Source organism: Stenella coeruleoalba, assembly GCF_951394435.1.
Source record: "Stenella coeruleoalba genome assembly, chromosome: 3".
Classification (NCBI taxonomy): domain Eukaryota; kingdom Metazoa; phylum Chordata; class Mammalia; order Artiodactyla; family Delphinidae; genus Stenella; species Stenella coeruleoalba.
The window spans coordinates 167468487-167486263 of NC_137148.1; the positions used below are offsets into that span (position 1 = coordinate 167468487).

Genomic DNA, 17777 nt, shown 5'->3' on the forward strand with positions numbered 1-17777 from the left:
CTCAGTTTCTCTGTTGACTCCTGAGCTTTTTAAAGAGGAGGCCTCTCAATTTCTCTTCTTTGCTACCAGGCCTTCCTCCTACGCCCCCTGCCCCTTGATCCCTCTCCCAGCCCCATTTATAACGTGGGAAATGTCCAGGGAGGGTGAAATTGACTACCACGTGAAGGAACCCCCTCACCGTCCCCATCTCCATGAGCCACCCCCAGATTGGCCTTGGGGTTCTGGGTCGCAATCCCAGCTACCCTCTCGGGTGCCGGCTTCCCCCCCGCCCCGCTTCGCCGACCCCAGACCCCGCTCCTTCGGCGCCCTAAGACGAGCTGGGGGCGGGGCGGGGGGCGGAGCCCGCAACAAAGACTCGGAGCGAGCGAGGGGCGGGGGTGGGGCGGAATCCCAGCCGCCCGCGAGGCCGGGGAGGCGGCGGCATAGGGTCGCCCGGCCCGGCGGGCGGGGTAGCGCCTGGTGGCGGTCCCCGTGCCGAGGCGTCGCTAGGGCGGGCGGGGAACGGGACGCCGGGCCGGGGGCACGTCATGTGGCCGCTCACGGTCCCGCCGCCGCCGCCGCCGCCGCTGCCGCTGCCGCTGCTGCTGCTGCTGTGTTCAGGCCTCGCCGGACAGGTAGGGGCCCGGCAGGCAGGTGCGGGCGCCGAGGGCTCCAGAAGGGGCGGGGGCTCAGGGGGCCCCGCAGAAACGGGACTGGGGGCTCCATGAGCCCCCCGCGGCTGCGAGGGAGGGGGCGTCGCGGCGAGGGAGGGGCTGGGACGTCCACCCTGGCTTTGGGAATGGGAAGGGGAGCTTCAGATCCAGCCTCAGAAGTGGGATGGTTTGGGAGACAACCTGATCCCAGCTTTGGGGTTCTCAACCTCTCGGTGACCCGGAGCCCACACCCGCCATCTCGCTCGAGCTAAGTGGGGTCGTGGGGGGACTTCAGGGGGCCTTGTGTGTCGCTTATCCTTCACGTCCCCCATCATGGCAGGAGGTGCCCGGCTTTTATAGCCCCCCACTCCTCGCCCGCACCCCCAAGGTGGGCAAGGGGGCGGGACTCACGTGTGAGTGACTGACGGGGACGTGTGTGAAGTGCTGGAGGGTGCTGGGTAAACGTGTGTGCCTGTGTGTCACAGCTGGGTGTGACTGAGAGTTTGCGTGTGTGGCTGTGCAGGTGTGCCCAACCGTGCATGACCTGGGGCATGATTGGGGGAGGGTGTTTGTACCTGAGGCAGAGTCTGTATGTGACAGTGGGAGGTTGTGACTTGGAGGGCCGCTGAGGAAGGCTTGTGAGCCTGAGACCGGGAGTTGTGTATCTGTGTGTGACCGGCTGTGTGACAGCAAGTGAGGACTGTATTAATCCCAGCGGTATGTGGGCAGCTGTGGCCGTGTATAAAGGACGGTGTGTGTCAGTGTCCCCATGACCCTGGCCCATCTGCCCGGGTGTTGTACAAAATGTGGGTGACCAGGTGTGTGGGAGCTTTGGGTAACCATGTGTCATTCTGTGCCTAAGTCACTCTGAAAGCGGATTGCGGGGCAAGGGCTGTGTGTGCGAACGTGCACATCCGTGTGTGTGTGTTGGTGCCTTGCACACTACATGCTTTCACAGGAGCACGTCTCCCTCTCCATGGTACCTCATCTCTTGGGCAAGAGATGGGGGCTTTTCAAAATGCGGGGGGGTGGTCCCAGCTTTCTAATGCTATTGGAAACCTCCTTCCTCCCCCATCTTGGGGGTGGGAGCCCCCTAAGTTCTCCAAAATAATAAAATAATTATAATAACAGCTAACACTTATTAAGTGCTTATTATATGCTGGGCACTCTTTCAAGCACACCGAATGAACTAAGACGTTTAATCCTCTGAGCGGCTTACCTTCATTTTACAGATGGTGGGGGCTGAGACACAGAAAAGTTAGGTCACTTGCTTAAGCTCAGACAGCTTGGGAGTGGCAGAGCTAGGATTGAACCAAGGCAGTCCGGCTCCTTAGCCCACACATTTACCCTCTTGTTAAACAGTCCACTCCACGGGTGTGAACAGTGCCTGCGTAAACACTAGGAGGGTTTCTGGGTAGAAGCTCAGAGGAAAAACAGTCCTGGCACCTTCTCTTTCCTGGCCAAGAGAAGAATCAGAACCTTGTACCCACCCTGAGGGGGGCTATTGGGAGGGATGGAGATCAGACTCTAGATAGAAAGATTTCCAGGCTACAAGGAGACCTCGTGAGGTCCCCTCCCTCACTCCTCTGTTTCCCTATCTCAGGACCCACATACTGGCTGGGATGGGAAGTGTGCTCAGAGGCCAAGCATCAGGCCACACACACTGGGTGCTCAACTGATATGTGAGCCCCAAAGAAGTAAAGAGAGTCAGCTGAGCGAGAGACGAGAGACCGAAAGAGGTATCCACTTGAGAGAATGGTGCATAAAGGTGCACCAGGAGTGAAGTTGAATTGGGTCTCCAAGGAGGATCCTTGAAGCCACTACCTGGGGATTTTCCTCCACCCCTGCCAGCCCCTAGGAAACTCTAGATATCCTGTTCGTTCTCCAAGATTGCCTAAGGGTGTGGGAGAGTGCAGTGAGAGGTGATGTTGCGTGACCCCAGAGGAGGGTGGGAGATGCTTGGGGGCAGGGCTAACATGAAGATGCATGAGAGCCATACCAGGCTCTTTAGGGGGCGGGACTAAACTGGGTTCAGTGGAGGTGGGGCTAAATGGCCGGTGGGGCGGAGCTAAGCTGGAGTAATCAGTTGGGGTGAGACTGGTAGGGTCCTGCCACCAACTACAGTGCCTCCAGGTGGCCATGGGCACTACAGTGTTGCGTGCCCCAGCTTGCCCACCCAGCCTGGCGCCCCAGGGAAGGAAGAGGTCTGGAGAATGGATGCTCTGTCCCATCTCCGTCCCCTCCATCACTTCCCAGAACCCCCTCCTCGGTCCTTGATGGGCCCTGGTCTCCACCAGGGGTCCTTTCTAGAAATCATTCATTTGTCCATTCATTCAGCAGATATGACGAAGCACTGGAGATATAGCCATGAGCCAAGTCATCAAATCCCTGCCCTCCTGGAGCTGACCTTGTTGCAGGAGAGACAGACAAGAATCGAATAAATATATAATACAATGTCAACAGCTAAATCAATATATAATACAATGCAAGTGGCCTGAAGAATAATAAACAGGGCAAAGGGGATTAAAGTGTGATGGTGGTGCAGTGGGGGGCTATTTTAGCAGGTGTGGTAGAGGCGGTGTCTCTAAGAAGGTGGTATTTGAGGCGACACTTGAAGGAAGTGAGAGAAGGATGCCTTCTGTATCCAGGCGAAGAGAATTCAAAGCAGAAATAGCAAGTGCAAAGGCCCTGAAAGTGGGAACAAGCATGGTATGTTTGGGGAGCAGCAGAGAGGCTGGTGTGGCTGGATAGGTGTGAGTGAAGGGGGAGTTGGGGGGAGATGAGGCCAGGGAAACCAGGAGGGACCGACCAAGTGGGAACTTGTGGGCCGTGGACAGCAGTTTGGATTTGACCCTGAGAACAGGGGAGTGGGACCTGTCAGAGAAGTTGTCCATCCCTCCAGGGTCTGGAACTACCAGAGAGCTTGACAGGTCCAAGGCCCACCATCTTACCCGTGGGAAAGATGGTCCCTTCCTGACCACTGGGGAGTCCTCCTTAAGATCTAGCTACAGGGCTTCCCTGGTGGCACAGTGGTTGAGAATCCGCCTGCCAATGCACGGGACACAGGTTCGAGCCCTGGTCCGGGAAGATCCCACATGCCGCGGAGCAACTAAGCCTGTGCGCCACATCTACTGAACCTGCACTCTGCAGCCCGCAAGCCACAACTACTGAGCTTGCACACCACAACTACTGAAGCCTGTGAGCCTAGCGCCCGTGCTCCGCAACAAGAGAAGCCACCGCAATGAGAAGCCCGTGCACTGCAACGAAGCCCCGCTCGCCACAACTAGAGAAAGCCCACGCTTAGCAACGAAGACCCAATGCAGCCAAAAATAAATAAATAAAATAAATACATTTACAACAACAACAAAAAGATCTAGCTACATCTTTGGTACTATCTGGGTTTGGGGTCACCTCTTTCCTGGGGTCCCCACAGGATGGGACAAGAGGAGTAGCTCAGTTTACAATGCATGCCTCAGGACCCTTGCACTTTGCATTTCCTCTGCCTGGGACACTGATCCCCCAGGTAACTACTCAACTTCCTCTCTCTCTTTCTGCTTAAATGTCACCTCCTCTGAGAGGCCATCAAAAATAACCTCCCACTGCCACTTTCTGAGCTCTTACTCTGTGTTATTTTTCTTCATAGGCTTTGTCACTACATTTCCAGGATTTGTTTCTTCACCTATTGTCTGTCTTCCCTTAGAGGGGCAGCTCATCAGGGTCCAGTGGTCTCTGTTGTATCCTCAATGCCTACAGCAGAGCCTGGCACATAGTAGGTTCTCAACAAATATCTGTTGAATGAATGGATGAATCCCCCTCCTCCTCCCACAGAATCTCTTTCTTTCTCAAACAGTGGAACTCTTGTGTCAAGGGAGGGTCGGGGGAACAACTCTCCCCTTGGGCTATCCCATACCCATTTCAAGTCAACCACAGCTCCTGGATCAGAGGCATCAGGAAAACCCATCTTCTTAATCTGTGCCTAAAATTCCACCATTGCAGGGCACCACTATTTGGGGTTAAGATGCTGTTTCTCCCAGGGCGCATTTAGAAAATGTAAATGTCCCAGGTAGATGGAAGTAAAAGGAAATCTTGAGGACTCCCAGATAATAAGTGAACTGGACATTTTCTTCCTAAGGAATGGTGGTGTCGATGCTGAGCCGAAGATGAAGGAGCTGGGGCGACACCTAGTGGTAGAATGAGGTTTGTTCAGAGACTGTGTACGTCCCTGGGACTCTGGGGAAGACGTGTGGGCAGATGCCCCTGGGTGTGTGTGTCAGCCAGGGTCCTGATCAGGGTGTGAAGCAAACGGGGCACTTGCCTTGGGTGCAAGATTGAAGGGAGCGCCCAAAGCCTCAGAGGCCAAGATAAATACTATTTTAATGCAATATTTTAAGAAACTCAAAATTAATGCAAAAGATCCATGATGAACAAAATATCAAAATTTAAATAAAGGCAGGAGCCACCTCTGCTCTTGCATGACTCACCTCACTGTAACTCTGGCCCTATAGGAGTGTGTCCGTAGTGTCCATGGGGGGGTGTGTGTATGTTTAGGGACATGTTTGTGGGTGTGTGGGCACAGTGACTCTGTGTCCATACAGGTTGACCATGTGGGCGTGTGTGGATTTCTCATAATCCCAGCAGTTGTTGTTGGCAATGACTCCGTGTCCCCAGAATTCAGTGTCAGTGCCTGGGAGGCAGTAACTTGCTCTTTTCATTTATTCATGCATTCACGTATTCATTTAGAAAGCGTCCATTGTGAGCCTTCTGTGTTTTGAACCTTATACTGGACACCAAGGCTGGGTGGCTGCTGGAGCTCTCAAGGACTGGGATGGAAGATTTAACTTCTCTAAAGTTGAGCCTGGCTGTGCTGGGGAGAAGGGAGTTGTGACAAGGGCAGGAGATTTTGTTCCCATTTTTCAGGAACTCTTGTCCAAGAACACTGACATATCTTTACTCCCAGAGCGGAAGCCTGGTATATCTCACAACCTCATCCATGCAGAGCTCAGCCACAAATCAAGGAGAAGCCAGAGGAACAGAGAGGAGTCAGAATAGGTTCCATGAAGTCTGTGTGCAGAAACTGACTTGTGTTGCTTCTGGGAAACCCAGGAGGGTCTCAGTGCCTGTTAGCATCTAAGCCCTGCTTAACAGATGAGAAGACAGGGTGTCTCAGCGTGAGAAGAAAGAAACCAAGAGGCAAAGGCGGTTGAAGCGATTGAGTGAGATGGCAGATAGCTTCTTACCTTTTAGGTGCTGAGAGGATCCTGGTTGTTCCCAAGAAAAATACACGGGGAGCACATGATGAGCCAGATTCTTTCTAGTCCTAATTTCTCTAGTAATTCCTATGTGAATGACACCGAGCGAGGTACTGGGGAAGTGGAGGGGTGCGACACAGCCCACTGTGGAATCGTTCTCAGGGCCAAGTAAGGGTGTGTGTGTGTTGTGTGTGTGTGTGTGTGTGTGTGTGTTTAAATAAAAGCGTTTTTTAAATTGTGTCAAAATACACAGAATATAAAATTTACCATCTTAACCATTTTTAAGTGTACAATTCAGTAGCATTAAGTACCTTTGCGTTGTGGTGCAAGCATTACCACCATCCGTCTCCAGAACTCTTTTCATCTTGCGAAACTGAAATTCTACCCACTAAACAACAACTCCCCATCCTCTACCCCCAGCCCCTGGCAATCTTCATTCTACTTTCTGTCTCTATGAATTTGACTCCTCTAGGGACCTCACATGGGTGGAATCATGCAGTGTTTGTCTTTTTGGTTTATTTCACTGAGGATAATGTCCTCTAGGTTCATCCACGTTGTAGCAGATGTCAGAATTTCCTTCCTTTTTAAGGCTGAATACTGTTTCATTGTATGGTTGGAACACATTTCGTTTATCCATTTATCCTTCAATAGACATTTAGGCTGCTTCCACCTTTGGCTATTGTGAATAATGCTGCTATGAGCATGAGTGTGCTAATCTCTCTTCAAGACCTTGCTTCTAACTCTTGGGTGTATACCCAGAGGTGGGTCTTCTGGATTGTATGATAATAATGTGTTTAACTTCCTGAGGAATATGCATACCATTTTCCATAGTGTCTGGACCGTTTTCCGCTCCCACCGACAGTGCACAAGGGTTCCATTTTCTCCACATCCTCACTAACACTTGTTAGTATTTGACTTTTTGATCCTAGCTCATCCTAAGGGGTGTAAGGTGGTTCTTCATCGTGGCTTTGATTTGCATTTTATTAAGAGTTAGCGATGCTGAGCATCTTTTCATGTGTTTATTGGCCATTTGTGTATCTTCTCTGGAGAAATGTCTAGTCAAGTCCTTTGTTCCTTTTCAAAACTGGGATGTTTGCTTTTTTGTTGTTTAAATAGAAGGTTTTAAAGCCAGGAATGAGACATGGTTGGATTTGTGTGAGGGACAGATCCTTTGACTGAAACTAGAGTAGGGACAGTAAAGGTGTGAAGACAGAATTATTTCAGGAGCTAACAAGACCTGAGGCAAGTTGGTGACAGCCAGAGGCATAGTAGGACTGATATTTGGGGGAGGACAGGGGGAATGCACCTCTCATTGTCTGGTGTCCAAGGTCCTCAGCCAGGACTACTGTCTCCTTTGGAATCTCCTCTTGGAATTCTGAAGCAGGCAGGAAAGCAGAGATGGCAAGAGAGAGAATTCCAGGGAGAATTCAACACCATTTCCAAACATTTGCTGTAACCGAGCAAAAAACTAAAAGCAGGCATAGGCTAGAAGATTAACACCATTTGTGTTCCAAGGGGTGCAAAGCTGTGTATGTGCAGACGTAAATTCATGCCTTTCCTCTGTGTGAATGAAATACTGTGGAGACCAAGAAGGCAGAGTTGGTTGACAGAGACCACTTGGCTTCTTACAAAGGACAGTGTTTTGCTTGGTTTACGTTTTCTAGCTTTTCTACTGGAACTTCTAGCATTTTTACCTGCTGCACATCAAACAGAAATGACCCTTATGTTTTATACTTGATACCTTAATTCATATTTTTGAGTAAACTTCCTTCTTGACATAAAACATAGCTACAAAGAAGTATGCAAATCATAAAGGTGCAGCTTGATAAATTGTCTTGAAGTGACATAATGTACGAGGTCAAGAAACAGAACTTTGCAAGAATCCAGAAACCCCCTCATCCTCCTTCTAGTTGCCACCTGCCCCCTCAAGAGTAACAGCTAAGCTAATGTCTCTCACTCTGCACTGGTTTGACCTGCTTTGTAACTTAATGAAGTCATTAAGCATGTAGTTTTTGTGCCCAGCTTCTTTTGCTCCACATAATGTTTGTAAGATTCCTCCGTATTATTGTTTTGTGATTGATTCTCTGTTTTTGTTGCTTTATGGTGTTCCGTTGTGTGGATATATCGCATGTGGTATATCCATTCTACTGTTGCTTGGCATTTGGGCTGGTGAAGTTTGTGGCTGACACAAACTGTGCTGAAATAAACACTCTGACACGTGTCTTTAGTAAATGCTTGTTCACACTTCTGTTTGGTATATGTGTACAGTAGATTCTCTATTCGCAGTAATTATGTTCTATAAAGAATTAGTGAATACTGAATTAGTGAATACTGAATCATCGTGGGGTTAGATTCTTGCAAGCTTCTGGTCACGACATTTTTGTTGACCAAAGAATATGCAACCTTCTTTTATGAATGTTTCTGTTTAAAAACACCTTATTTCATATACATTGTTGATTCATTGGCAGCAAACTCACTGCCAAAGGCACTATAACTCATGCTTGAGTGAAACTTATCGACAAGTTGTATTTTCTCTGGAAGACATGTTACAACCTTCTTGCGCCTAGCGCACTAGACAGAACCTAGCGCTGTGCATGGGGCCACTTAAAAGAGCGAGATCACCAATAAAAAGCACGAGAATGTGAAAATGTTGGCACTAAGTAGACTGTGAAAAAGACACTTGATTACAGTTATGAGAGCTAAAACAAAAAGGCCAGAGCATGGCTGTGGTGGATCTCCATTGGGAACCTGTGTGTCAGTGACTCAAGTTTTTGCTACCCTGTGGATGTCCGTGAATCACCACAAAAGCCCCGTGAGAATTGACTCGGGGGTTACAAATAAATTGCAGTGTGTAGGCGAGTTTGACACTATGGAACCCACAAATAGTGAGACTCAAGTGTATATACCGAGGAGTCGAATTGCTGAGTCATAGGGGAGGAATATATTGAACTTCAGGAGATAACTGCTGAACAGCCTTCGAAAGTTCCAAAGACTCTTCAAAGAGTTTACCAATTTACTCTCTCACTAGTAGTGTCTGGGCATTCGAGTTGCTCTGCATCATCACCAACACTTGGTGTTGTCTTTATGTTTCACTTTAGACATTCTGATGGGTGTTTAGTGCGATCACATTTTGTATTTAATTTACATTTCCTGATGACTAATATTTAAATACCTTTTCACACGCTTATTGACCACTTGAGTATCCCCTTTTGTGAAATGCCTGCTCAAGTCTTTTGCCCATTTCTCTATTAGGTTGTCTGCCTTTTTCTTATTAATTTGTAAGAACACGTGTTTTTATACATCCAAATTTTATATCTGTGTTTCTCTCTCTTTTACATAAATTAAAAATGAGGATATCGGTTATTTGTTGGACATAGGATTGCAAATATCTTCTCCTACTATGTAGCTTGTCTTTTCATTCTCTTAGTGATGTCTTTGATAAATAGAATTTCTTAACTTGAATGTAGTTTAAATAATAACTGTTTTTCCTTCAGGGTTAATGCTTGTTAGTGTCCTGTTTTAGAAATCTTTGCCTACCTCAGAGTAATGAAGATATTCTTCTATATTTACTTCTAAAAGATTTATTATCTCTCACATTTGATGTAAGATCTACATGGAATTGATTTTTGTATGTGGCTTGAGGTAGGGATCAACATTTATTCTTTCCCCTTTGAATAGGGCCAAATGACCCAGGAACAGCCTCCAGACTCTGGAGCCTGTCTGTCTGGGATAGATTCCTGGGGGCTGGGAAAAGTTTCTTAGCATCTCTAAGAAACCACTCTAATAGCCACTATTTCCTCATTAAAAAAAAATGGAATTTAACCCAATCTACTTCACAGTGGTATTCTGAGGGTTAAATGAGTTATTACATGTACATTGTTGCAGATGGTGCCGAGCTCATAAGTACTCAATAAACCTTAGCAACTATTGTTATTGTTTCTGAGAGTTATGAACTTTTTTCCTCCTGATCATTTTCAGGTCAGGGAAAAAAAATTTCTTTTCATGGCACCTGGCCTTAGTGTGTTCAGGTTGCTATAATAGAATACCATAGACCAGGTGACTTATAAACAACAGAAATCTATTTCTCACAGTTCTGGATTTAGGGAAGTCCAGGACCAAAGTGAAAGTGCTGTCAGGTTTGGTGTCTGGTGAGGACCAGTTTCTTGGTGTCTTCTCATATGATGGAAGGGAGAGGGAGCTCTCTGGGGGGGGGTCTCTGTATAAGGGCACTAATCCCATACATGAGGGCTCCACCCTCTTGAACTAATCACCTCCCAGAGACTTCATCTCCAAATACTATCACATTGGGGATTAGCTTTCAACATATGAATTTGGGGAGGGATACAGGCATTCAATCTGTAGCACTCCCCAACACGATGTTTAGAGTAATGATGGTGACAGTGAGAAAGGGATTCTTTCTGGAGATATTTCTATATCAGTTTCAGCTGGCATTGGTGATAATTTGAATGGAGTAGGGAAAGAGAAGGAAGGTGAGAGGGGCACTATCTGTAGTTTCTAACTGTGGGTACATTTGGTCCAGGACCAGGGTGAGGCAAGCAAGAAATCTAGGGTGCAAAATTTAAGGAAGGACTCATTCTCATGTCAGTGCAGGGCTCCTGGGGGGCGGGAACTTGCAGGGAAAGTTTAGGTATATTCCTCCTTTTAAACAGTTTTATTGAGATATAATTTATATACCATTAAATCCACCTGTTTAAGTGTGCTACTCAATGACTTTTAGTAAATTTGCAGAGTTGTACAAACATCACCCCAATCCAGTTTTAGAACATTTCCATCACTCGCAAAAGATCCCTCATGCCGGGGGCTTCCCTGGTGGCGCAGTGGTTGAGAGTCCGCCTGCAGGGGATACGGGTTCGTGCCCCGGTCCGGGAAGATCCCACGTGCCGCGGAGCGGCTGGGCCCGTGAGCCATGGCCGCTGAGCCTGCGCGTCCGGAGCCTGTGCTCCGCAACGGAAGAGGCCACAACAGTGAGAGGCCCGCGTACCGCAAAAAAAAAAAAAAAAAAAAAAAAAAATCCCTCATGCCATCCCCACCCCATCCCCAGTTCCAGGCAATCACTAATCTAATTTCTGTCTCTATATATTTGCTTTCTCTGGACATTTTGTGTAAACTACTCATCCAAAGTGTGGCCTTTTGTGTCTGACTTCTTTCACTTAGGAAAATATTTTTGAGGTCCATCCATGCTGTAGCATGTATCAGTAGTTCGTTCCTTTTTATCGTTGAACGACATTCCATTGTATGCATGTACCGCAGTTTGTTTATCCATTCACCAGTTGATGACCATGTGAATTGTTTCATTCATTGGGAACAATGCTGTTATGAATATTCACATGCAAGTCTTTCCATGGACATAGGCTTTCATTTCTCTTGGGTAGATGGAATTGTTGCGTCTTATGGTAAATTTCAGTTTACATTTTAAGAAACTGCTAAATTTTTTCTTAAAGTAGTTGCAGCATTTTATGTTCCCACTAGAAAGCGGTTTAAGTTTCTCCACTTCATCACCGATACTTGGTACTGCCTGTCTTTTTTTTTTTTTTTTTGCGGTACGTGGGCCTCTCACTGTTGTGGCCTCTCCCGTTGCGGAGCACAGGCTCCGGACGCGCAGGCTCAGCGGCCATGGCTCACGGGCCCAGCCGCTCCGCGGCATGTGGGATCTTCCCGGACCGGGGCACGAACCCGTGTGCCCTGCATAGGCAGGCGGACTCTCATCCACTGCGCCACCAGGGAAGCCCTTGCCTTTTGATTGAGGTTGTTCTGGTGGGTGTCATGTGCTATTAGTCCTGTGAAACACACAAGTGGAGATGTCCAAGAAGCAGATGGGCATAGGGGTTTGAGCTCTAGATGGAGATCTGGGCTGCAGAAATGCTTTTGGGAGCCTCAGCTGTAGATTCATTTAGTCAGTCAATAAACAATTTCTTGAGCACCTACTATGTGCCAGTCACTGTGCTAAGCCCTAGGGATGAGGCTGTAAAAAACACAGCCATGTAGGAGCCCTTGCGGAACTGAAAGTCTAGTGGAAGAGACAAACCATAAACAAATAGAAGTACAATATAATGTCACATGGTGATAAATGTTGTTCAACAAGATAGAGCAGAGGAGGGGACGGGGGCAGAGGGGTTGCTGTTGTAGATGTGGTGGCCAGGGGATGTCTTTCAGGATACGGTAGCCAAATCGCTCAGAGACCCATCAGGGAAACAAACCAGTCTAGGTGTTTCAAAGAGAGGAAATTTAATATAGAGAATTGGTTAAGTGTGAGATGGAAGAGTTGAGAAGCCAGACTGATGGGATGATCAGGAATAAACCACAGCACAGAGCTACTGGAGGCACATGACAAAAGGGTGTGATGAAGTGTGATGAAGAAAAGTTTCTTGTGTGGGAGCTGGGATCATGGGATCATGGAGTAAGTATGGCCGCCGTCAGAATACACACCCCCACCCTAAGCAGAAAGAGAGAGAAGAAATACCCTGGCCTCTCCCTTCCTCCCCACTCTCCAGTCTCCCTCCAGTGCCTCTCATTGGGTGAGACTAATAGGAAGCCAGTGTGCCAGGGACCCTGGGAAGTGTAGTTTTCTGGAGAAGGGTAGGGCATTGCTCTGACTTGCACAATGATAGCGCAGAAATATAAATGAAGTAAAGGAACAATCCGCATGTGTATCTGTGGTAATAGTGCTCTGGGTAGAGCAGACAGCAAGTGCAAAGGTCCTGAGGTGGGAGTGTGCCAAATGGAACCTAAACCCTACATGTGAGTGTGATGGATGGTCCAGGCACAGTATACAGAATGACAGTGGCTAGGGACCTAGGGCAAAGCCGTGGGAGACATTTAGGGATAAGGCAGGAGACAGTGATAGTGCAGCCTTTAAGTCAAGGGACAAATGACTTTCAAGAAGGAGGGAACGATTCATGAAGACTTACCTGTGAGAGTGACTAAATGAGGGCTTGTGTGAGACTGTGGGACCAGCAAATCGTAAGGTCACCGGTGCCGTTAGTGAGAGGAGTTTTGGAAGCATACAGGAGGTGGGAGGTAAGGAAGCAGAGAGAGCAAGTGCAGATGTGAGTGTAGACCACTCCTTGGAGGAGTTTGGCTGGGAGGAGGCAGGGCAGTTTCCTGCATCACCAATGGTGAGAGAGTGAGAGAGTCTCATTGGGTTCCAGATTATCTAAACAGGAAGGGCTTGGAGCCCAGGTCTGAAATCAGACCCACCTAGGTCCGAATCCTGGGCTCCCATTTATGTGCTGGGTCACCTTGAGCTGGTCCCCTCTCCTCTCTGAGCCTAGTTTCCTCTCTTGTAAATAGAGAAGTTGCTGTACTGTTCATGGGAGGTTGCATCCAGTACTCAGCAAGTGTGTTTGCAAAGTGTTCAGTACTCATAAATGCAAGCTGCAGTACAAGTAGGCAAGGAGGTATCTCATTTTTTAAAGCTCATTATCAGCTGCAAATAATTACAATGTCAGCTACTATTTATGAAACACCATGTTCCAGACACCAGGCAAAGTGCTTTACAAGCACCATCTCTCCCCAGTCTGCCCCAGTTCACTCTGCTGCAACCACACTGGCCTCGTTCCTGTTCCTTGAACACTTATCCTCCTGCCCCAGGGCCTTTGCACTTGCTGTTCTTGGTGCCTGGAACTCTTCCTTCAGATATCCAAATGGCTCCCTCCCTCACCTTCTTCAGGTCTCTGCTCAAATGTCACATTCCCCAACCACCTCGATTAAAGTTTTACTCCCCTACCTAGTCCATATGCCCCTTCCTCCCGATACCCTAGGTATTTTACTCCCCACCCCACCCCCACTTGTTGTCTGACTTATTCCATAGAATGTTCATCTCCACATAGGCAGGCATTTTTAAAAATAATTAATTAGTTAATTATTTTTTGGCTGCACTCGGTCTTTGTTGCGTGCAGGCTTTCTCTAGTTGCGGCGAGCAGGGGCTACTCTTCGTTGTGGTGCACCGACTTCTCATTGCGGTGGCCTCTCGTTGTGGAGCACGGGCTCTAGGTGCGTGGGCTTCGGTAGTTCTGGTGTAGAGGCTCAGCAATTGTGGCTCGCTGGCTCCAGAGCACGGGCTCAGTAGCTGCCACACTGGGGCTTAGTTGCTCCACGGCATGTGGGATCATCGCGGACCAGAGCTCCAACCTGTGTCCCCTGCATTGGCAGGCAGATTCCCAACCACTGTGCCACCAGGGAAGTCCCAGGCAGGCATTTTTTAAATCTGTTGTTTACAGTGTTTGGGACATAGTAGATGTTCAATAAAGCTTTCACTTGATTCTCAGGACACAGGAGCCATTTACACGTATTAGGTCCATGGGTCCTTAAACCACCCACTTTGCAGATGAGGAAACTGAGGCAGAGAGAGGTCATTGCTGGAAGTCCCATAGGGGCAGAACCTGCCTCTCCCTGCTGTTAAGCTAAAAAAAAAAAAGGATACTTCAAGACCCCCACCATCCCTACCCCCATGTTCAGCGCTTCTCCCGAGACGAGCCCTCGGTGAGCTGCCACGGCCCAGGGAAAGGCCTGAGTCATCGCCGCCTCCATACGGCGGCGGCGGCCGCGAACTGAAGGCGACTGCAGCGGCCGCGGCGGCAGCGCGAGGTGATGCGGGGACGCCACGAGAGGGCGTGAGTGCAGGGAAAACAGAGGAAATTAAACCAGCCGGGCTCTCCTCCTGGCGGCCTCGCCGCCCCGCCGCCGGCTGGTGCGTGGGTGCAAAGCTGGGGCACTGCACTCCCCCTTCCTTCGAAAGGGCGGGCCCCGGAGCTGCTCCCTGGGGTCTGGAGGAAGGTCCGAAGTATCAGTTCCCCGCCCCCACCCCAAGTCCAAGTTGTGAGTGGAGACCCAGCTGGGACTTGCCGGCAAAAGGCTAGCTCCCGTGTCGGCCGTCCGGGGTTGTAATGCCGCCCCCTGGAGTCATGGGGGTCCTCCTGCTGCAGAAGTGACCCCACTCCCCATATCCCAGTAATCGCCTGTTGCTTTCGGACCTGCCACTCTGCGCTTCCCTCGTTCGGAAACAACCAAGCGGTCCCCAAAGTGGTCCTGGTACCAGGGAAGCCCCTTCCCCAAGGGAAAAGGAAACACTTGGCCACCCGATTCAAGGGAGCGCACTGGAGCCCACCGCCCCATACCTGCTCTCCCGGGTTTTAGTGAGCCGGGGTCGGTGTCCTAACAGTAGGTGGGTGGGGACTTGCGACTCCGGCCCCCTGCCAGCTTTGGGTGCACGGGGTGGGGCGGCTGCCCATTTAAACGCAGGCCGAGCGCCTGGGGCTCTGAAAGGGGCTGTGAGCGGAGGGTGGCCCGGGAATACCTCGCTTCGGGGGGCAGGGGCGGGAACACCGCTGGGGGCGGGGCTGGGAATGCCGCGGCGGGGGGTGGGGGGCAGGTGGGGAATACCGCCGGAGGGGGCCCCTTGCGGGGTGGGGCGATCCCGGACAGAGGGGTTGAAAGGCCGGGGGAGAGGGGTGGGGACAGCCGGGGCGCCGCCCGCCCCCCGCCGGGCTCCGGGCCGGAGCCGTGACGTCACAGCGGCTGGAAGTGCCCGGCGCGGAGGCTGTGGGAGGCGCGGGAGGGGGGGGGGGGGGGGGCCGAGGCGGCGCTTTATAAGCGGAGCCCGCCGGGCGCGCCGAGCCGCAGCCCGCGTCCCCGAGCCCCCCCGGCCGGCCCCGGCCCCGGCCCCCCAGCTCGCGCTCGCGTCCCCTGGGCGGCTGGGTGGCAAGGGACCGAGCACCAGGCGGCGGGCGGCCGCGGGGCATGAGGCGGGGGCGCGATGTCGGTGCCGCTGCTCAAGATCGGGGCCGTGCTGAGCACCATGGCCATGGTCACCAACTGGATGTCGCAGACGCTGCCCTCGCTCGTGGGGCTCAACGGCACCGTGTCCCGCGCGGGCGCCTCCGAGAAAATCGTGAGTGGCCGCCGCGCAGGGGGCGCTCCCGGGGGGCGTGGTGCTCGCGCCGCCGCAGCAGCAGCCCCCGGGGGCCCCCGCCCCCCAGCTTCCCGGCGCGCCCGGCCGGGGAGCGCCCTCCTGGGGCTGGGGACTGGACGCGGAGGCGGAGGAGCCCTAGGACCCGCAGCCACCTCCGCGCCTTTTATTATTGTTATTATTATTATTTCTTATTATTAGTGTGCAATGTCCGAGCGGCAACAATGTACTAGGCTCGCTCTGGCCCCGGGGCGCAGGCGGAAGGGCTGCGGAATTCAGCCTGGTCCCGGCTGAGTGGGGCGGAGCTGGAGGGTAGATTCGGGCGGCTGGTTGGAACCCTGCCTCCGAATAGGGAAGTCTCCGGGTCTCCGAGGGTCTCCACCTTCAGCATCTCTCCCTGTTTGTGTCTCGGTGTCTCTGAGTAGCCCCTTGTCTGTCTCTCTCTCTCCCTCTCTTCTCTCTGTCTCTGTCTCTATGTCTCTCTCTTTCTGTCTCTCTCTGTCTCACTCTATTCTTTTTCCTCTGGTTTGCGTCTCTATTTTCCTCTCTGTCTGTCTCTGTCGCGCTGTCTCCGAGTTTGTATCTTTTTTTTTTCTGTCTCTCCTTTTCTCTCCCCTGCACAACACCCCACCCCCTGCATCTCCCTCCTCATTACCTGCCTCACCACGTGCTGAATATTTATTCCCATAACTGACCCTCCGTAGGAGGCCCGGTCTCGTACTGGGGTGGGAGCCGGGGTTGGGGCTCATGCTGCCCCCAGAAACTGCAGGATTGCCCACTCCCCCGTCCCATCCTATCCTCTTCTATCACCTTCATCCTCCAGCTTCCCAAGCCACAGAGTTTGGCTGGGGGGTGAAGGGGGGCAAGGGGGCACTCCTTCGGGGTTAATAATAGTGGTCCTGGGGTCCTGGGGAGAGGGGAGGAGACATCCTCCACTGCAAACTTCCCTCAGCCTCCTCCAGATACGCCCCTTCCCTCCCATTCCTTACCCTCTTCAATCTGGTTTCGGGACTCCTCCCAATACCTGGAACTGGGATTCATGGGGGCTCCCCCTCTTGCTTGATGTTCTGCCAACTTCATCAGCCCCCCTGTTTAGCCTCCAACTGCCACCACACTGAAAGCTAAGAGGTCTTTGCTCCCAAGCGTTGTGGGCAAGTGGAGAGGGGGGTGCCCTGTGCTCAGGCTTTGTCCAGCTCCTGGAGGGAATTGTCCCTGGGCTTGGCCCAGGTGAGGGCTTGCAGTTTAAATCCTCAGAATTGAAGCCAAGGTGTGAAACAGTGTTTATCTGTCACATCAAGCGATATTTGAATATGTCCTGGTGTATCTATCTATGCATGGTGTGTGTATGGGTGTGTGTGTGAGTGGAGGGTGTGAGAAAGTGTATGTGCTTTGCTAGCATGAGGGCACAAGTGTGTCTGCCTGTACATGAGGGTGCAACCCAGAACGAGTGTGGGTGTGTCCCTGAGTACTCGCTGTATCTCGGTGTGGATGTGTCTGCAGTTGTATGTCCCTGACTATGGGTTTGCATGTATGTAATTGCATGTGTGCATATAAGTTTATATACATGAGTCTGAGACAGACTTCTTGCTATTGCCTTCTGAGGGGGGAGAGAGATGGTGTCTCATTGAAATCAGAAGTCAGATTCCCCTCCCCTACCATCTAAAAAGTTTGAGTCAGTGTAAATGTGTTCATGTATTATGTAGAGCATATGTGTAAATGAGAGCATGTATGTCTGGGGAACATGTACATAGTGTATAAGAGCATGTCTCTGAGTTATGATTTTGTGTGTGTATATGTGTCTTTGCAAATATGTACAAGTACATGTTTTGTGCATATAAATGTGGACATGTATGTCTTTAGAAGTGTGTGCATATATGTTCAAGTGTGTATCTGTGAGTGGTCTATGAATGGTGTGTGTGCCTGGTTTGTATGCATGTGGGTGGATTCCTGTGTTTCATGATTTTTCTG

General features: G+C 50.6%; 1 protein-coding gene across 2 annotated transcripts in view; it reads left to right on the plus strand.

The window, feature by feature from the left end:
• Positions 1-393: 393 nt before the first annotated feature.
• Positions 394-17777, plus strand: part of OLFM2 (olfactomedin 2) — a 63011-nt gene continuing 45627 nt past the window's right edge. The window contains exon 1 of one of the 2 annotated variants that reach the window (XM_079915585.1): positions 394-614. In XM_079915585.1, the coding sequence (XP_079771711.1) occupies positions 528-614 (87 nt within the window). In that variant the 5' untranslated portion in view covers positions 394-527. Of the gene's footprint in view, positions 615-15484; positions 15792-17777 lie in introns of those variants that run through there. The other variant, XM_079915584.1, reaches the window with a different exon arrangement.